This window comes from Athene cunicularia (genome assembly GCF_003259725.1).
Source record: "Athene cunicularia isolate RWA chromosome 17 unlocalized genomic scaffold, athCun1 chr17_part1, whole genome shotgun sequence".
NCBI lineage: Eukaryota > Metazoa > Chordata > Aves > Strigiformes > Strigidae > Athene > Athene cunicularia.
In genome coordinates, this window is record NW_020799122.1 from 11,032,627 (window position 1) to 11,038,079 (window position 5,453).

General features: G+C 46.1%; 1 protein-coding gene across 1 annotated transcript; it reads right to left on the reverse strand.

The window, feature by feature from the left end:
* Positions 1-1,499: 1,499 nt before the first annotated feature.
* POLE3 (DNA polymerase epsilon 3, accessory subunit) lies at positions 1,500-4,758 on the reverse strand. Its single transcript, XM_026860630.1, has 3 exons — positions 4,678-4,758; positions 3,871-3,989; positions 1,500-3,383 (listed from the first exon to the last, which is right to left on the reverse strand). The coding sequence occupies exons 2-3, from the start codon at positions 3,971-3,973 to the stop codon at positions 3,223-3,225; spliced, it is 264 nt and encodes an 87-aa protein (XP_026716431.1). The 5' UTR covers positions 3,974-3,989; positions 4,678-4,758; the 3' UTR covers positions 1,500-3,222.
* Between the last annotated feature and the right edge of the window lie 695 nt (positions 4,759-5,453).

Consider the following 5,453-nt stretch of genomic DNA (forward strand, 5'->3'; position numbering starts at 1 on the left):
GTTTTGGGGTGCAAAATGCACCCCAAAAAGGGTGTTGCGGGGGGAGGATGGGACACACACACGACACACAGGGCCTGGAGCCAGGCTTTGTTGATGAAATGTCAAAGGTTAAAATAAAAGCGTTTCACAGGACAAGGCCTTGGGAGGGGATAATAGGTTCAAGATAGTGGAGCCTTGCAAAAACAAAGAGATAAAAACCGCAAAACCTTGAATTTGAGGAATAAGAAAACCTCCCCTGGTCACATGCTCAGAGATACCGTAAAGAACACCCAAGTTATGTCCTATAAATGAATTATAATTATTGTAATCATTGTAATGTGAAAAGCACACCTCCTGGTGAGAAGAAGCCCCCTACTCATGTAAGACCCCCCCCCCCCTTTGAGTTTGCATAGAATAATTCAAAGACTGGCAACTTTAAATTGAGCCAACGCACGTTGTTAACCAGTGAGGGACAAAGCGATAAGAAACTCCCTAATGGTCATTACAGCAAATGTGCATTCATGTGGTTTGAAGTGTATAAATATGTCACGTGCCCATGTGTGTGGTGTGCCAGGTTTGTGGAATTACCAGCTAGCACCCATCTCTGTGTGGCTGTGTTAAAACAAGTACCTCAGCTCTGTGTTTTTCAGCTCACTGCACACCGGGTAAAAGAGCCCAGATTTTAGGACAACACTGTGGGGGCATAGAGCAGGGCTGGGGATGCTGGGACTGGAGCAGGGCTTTGGGGTGCTGTAGGGCCACACAGCTGGGTTTTGGTGTGCTGCAGGGTGTCCTGGAGCCAGGTTTTAGGGTGATGGGGAAGCTGGAGCAAGGCCTAAGGGTGGTGTGAGGGGTCTGGAGCAGGGCTCTGGGGTGCTAGGGGGCTCAGACCATGGCTCTGGGGTGTTGGAGTCTCAGTGCATGGCTTTGGGGTGCTGGGGAGGGGCTCAGAGCATAGCTCTGGGGTGCTGCAGGGCCTGCCAGGCCAAGGGAGGCTGGAGCCACACTGCAGACCTGGCAGCACACATGCAGGACACGCTATTTTCTCCATCTCATCAGAGCATGGGAGATGCATGGATCAGGTTTACTAGTCTTCAGAAAGAGCAAACAGTAAAACATTTTTCCCAGAGAAGGGGCTTATTCCATCAGATACTTTCTCATGGTCTTCTATAGCTCCTACACAACCTCACGTCCTCATCCCACTGCAGTGCAACACTCCGACCCAGTGTCTCCCCTTTCTCTCCAGCCTCGTGCCCCTCACTGGGAACGAGGGTGAGCTGAAGGCTCCTTCTCACCAGGGATACAACCACCAGCACCTGATCTCACCTCTCTGGTAACCGGCCCTCTGCTGGTTCTCCAGTTCTCTGTGCTCTCCTCTCGCTCCTCTACACAACGGCTGGGTTGCAGCAACCTTCATTCTCCCTTCACTGTCAGCTGCTCCGTGAGCAATTTCATAGCGAGTGCCTTTGCTGCACACTCAGATACATACCTAGGCAGTCACAACCTGCTGATTTTATTAATGATAGAAATAAGAGACTCCATTTCTGTAAAAAATCTGGCTTTTATTTAGATGTTGTTCCCTTCCAGAATATGAACACCAGATTATGTAAAAAAAAAAAAAAAAAAAAAAAAAAAAGGAAGAAGAGCTAGAAGGAAGGCCTTCTTTGTTATTGGAGATCTTGGGAAGACATCGTCAACTCATTTTTTTCATTTGATGCTCACTGCCTGCCAGTAGAAACCAGACAGCTGAAAATTTTTTGCTGATCAAGTCCTTTCCAGGAGCTGAGCTTCTGTGTGTGAAAATCCATTGTGCCATAAAGGCAGGGTAGCTCTGCATCAATTTTTTGGTGAAAAGGACATACTGTTCCTCACAAGTGCTATTTTAAAACTGCACATCAGCAAATCTCGTGGGTTTTACTTAAACGTACCCAAAACTTTCCTCATTTCCTTCACCAGACGTCAGTTAAGTTCAAATACTAGGTTTACTAGTCTTCAAAAAGATCAGTCAAACAATAAAGCATTTTTCCCAAAAAGGAGCTTATTCTAATAGTTACTTTCTCAGAGAAGAGAAAGGAAAGGCATCAAAACTACAATTCAAGTATAAAAGGACAAACCTATATGACTACTAGGAATACAGCTTGTTTCAACCCATCCTTCTTGAATAAGCCATTTAAAAAAACTCAGGCTGGCCCTCCCAGGCAGGAGCATCATGCCCTCGCTGCCCTCCAGGAGCCTGTCACACTGGGAGGAGATCACATCTCTGAACAACTGTCGAGGGCTAGGAGTGACCTTTGATGTAATGAGTCCATTCCAATTGGGAAAAGAAAAAAAACAAACTTAACAAGATCCACCACTCTATTCCACCACATGTAAACTTGCTGCAGTCGCCAACCTGTCTGCAGGAACTGCAGCTCTGCCGAGGGAAGGGCGAGAACCACAGACCCACTGCTGAGCTGCAACAAACATACCACTCGGTACAGTCGCCTTTTTTCATTTCTATACACATTTTAGTCGTTCGTTTTGCTTCAGTTTGTTAATAAAATTCGTCTTGATCTCCCAGGGTTTAAAGACACAAACCAAGCACTTCTGGTATTTACATCATGAGCGCTGCGAAGTTTTTTGATTTAGGCTGATCTGGGTGAGTCTCAGTTGAGTGGAACACCGATCCCTGTACCGTTGTACTGTATTGCTGCATAATCACGTATATAATAATGTAAGGTTGAAAGACACAGTATCACTGTCATAGTTACAGCAGGAAGAAAAGGCACAGCCAGAATGCAAGAAAATGAAAAAAACAAAGTCACTTGAATGAAAAGCTTAAATATTCAGCTTCCAAGCCTCCTGATATCACATAGATTCTAAACCCCAAAGGATTAATGACCTATTGATTCACCCCGACTTGATTTCACAAGATTATTCAACAGTCTCTCAAGTTCTCCTGGCCAGCTTCTGTTTCCTTTCCCTCTATTTCAGAGTCAACCCTGCACAGAAAGCCTGGTCCCATCGCTGTCTGTTCAGAATCCAGGGAGAGTGCCAAGCCCCCTGTGCCCGGGGAGAAGTGGTCCTTCCCCGAGAAAAGCTTTAGCAGAAGTCCTTTATGTACAAGTTAAAGCTGAAAAGGGACGGGCTGCAGAGGAGCAGGACAAAGCTCTACTAGTAACAAGAGGGCACACAGCAAGGTTGATTTACAGCGTTTATATCCCTCTGAGTAAAACACAGCCCCTGCACGTCTCATCAGCAAGCTCAGTTGTCCACTTCTTCCTCATCATTTTGCTCTTCTTCCTCCATCCTTTCGTCATCATCATCATTTTCTTCCTCTCTACTCTTATCTTGCTCCTCTGAGTCTGCCTTCTTGTCTTTATCTTTTCTTGCTTCTTTCTTTCCTTTCTGTTCACGCCTGTAAACTATAAAAAAAGAGCACAATGAAAACTTGAAAGCCAGTGTTTCCACGCCATGGACAGTACAGTAGCTGAAGTCCAATGCCCACATGCTCTCCAGGCTTACAAGGGGAGCAGTGAACTCATAGCAGCAACTCACCCTATTATTTGAGCTGTGCTGACCAGCTCCATAGGAAATCAGGTTAAGATTCAGCAGAAAAATGCTGAAAAGGACGCAGTTCACATTTACAGGCAGCACCTAAGACTTTCCTTAGATAAACATAATAGGGGAGTGATAGCAGATGAGACTTTCTCAATCCTCATCAGTTGTGAAATAATGTTATCCCAGTCCTGTTAAGGTGCACATTATTTATTCCCCAGGCAAACTGCAGTGTAGGATGCTGGGCAAAGAGAAGAGAAACAAGACAGGCAAGTAATCATTGCTTGTCCAGTGTTTGAGAAAAGCAGGACTTGGTGCTACTTAGACTCCATTGACATGAATTGAGGATGATACCTTCCAGTGATTCTTTCAAAGGAGCTACAAATCGCTGAAACTCCATTTCCTCCATGGCAGAGAGAACATCACCAGCATTCAGCGTTTTCCTTTTCCCCTTCATGGCAAAGTTATTTGCACTAGTCAAAAACAAGAAGGAAAATAGAGTCAATTGGTAACTGTCATCAATTTAGTCTTGTTTATTAAAGTCACAAGCAACTTAAAAAAAGAAAAAGCTGTCTCCTAAACATTTGGGGTTTTTTTTAATCACTTACTAATAGTAGTTTAAGATACCTTGTTTATACTGGCTGTTTGTACTTTCATCTAGCTGCACTGCTTTCCCACAACATTCATTTTCTGCTTGCATGGACCTTTTCTACAACCAGGGGGAAGAAGACAGTCTGAACGTTGGCTGTAAGATGACAATTCCATAAAGCCATGTCACTACTTAACACCAAAGAAGTGACTGCCTGCACAGCATATTCTGGGCCACCCCAAAGACTCTGTCCTCTGTGACCAGCTCCAAGGCTGGCTAGCTTGGCTCACACTTGCCCATATGCTGCGATACGGTGAGTAGCCTGGGAAGTGAGCAAAGTGCTCTTGCCTTTGCTGGGAAAAGCCATACTCCAAGGCTAATGGCAGTCTGGGACACCTCTGTGTGCAGAGCCAAGCTGCCTTCCCCACAGGTTGTTAAGGGCAGTCCAAACCCAACTAAAGATTGCTTTATTTATATAAACAGACAATACTGAAACAAATACTCCAGGACAGCCAGCAAAGAGGTGAATTATAAGTCAACTGTGCTGGTTTTCAGATGCAACAAACTCTTACCATGATGTTGCATAAAGCACAAACACACTTGCCGCTCGAGATATTGCACTCCGAGCTTCTTTGGAAATGTTTACTCCATCAGGAAGCTGAAAAATAAATTCAACATTTATCAGCAGCTGCTGTAAATGACTTAAACTTTCAAAACTCACATGTCAGTTCTGTTAAAGCATTCAGAGTTCACCCCTCGCTGATCTCGGATGCTATGACAGAAACGTTGATGCCAGCTGAAAGCCAACCCATTTGACTGAGCTCTCTCAAACGCAAGAAGCTACACAGAAGTAAAGTAACTTCTGGGTCAGTGGTGGGTCCGGCCACTATCTCCGGGGCAGTTCATCTAACTACCCAGCTCCTGACACAGACCCATCATGTCCAGATCCATTCAGCAATGACTTGTGGCTCAAGACCAAGAGCATCATTAAATTAATGACTGGAAATTATTCTAGATTTTTGTACAGACAAGGAAACACTTCTGCTCGTTGTTGGTGGACCTGGTTCAGTGAGCCCCACTGCGAGTGCTCCCCTGCCTTTGGACTTTACTTTTAAACACTACTTGGACCATTACTGCGGGGTTTTGCAGTCTTGGATCGTCGCCCCTGGCGCCTGAGGGCCACAGCGGGAGCACAGGAGGCCTCGGGGACGCAGCACGGGCACCCGGCCCCGCCGGGGGAGGCTCCACCCGGGGCCCGGGCACGTTCTGAGCAGCGAAACCGCGGAACAAACGAAGGCTCAGCGGGGGCTCTCCGGGGAGAGCTGGCCCGCCCGCAGCCGCCCCCCCG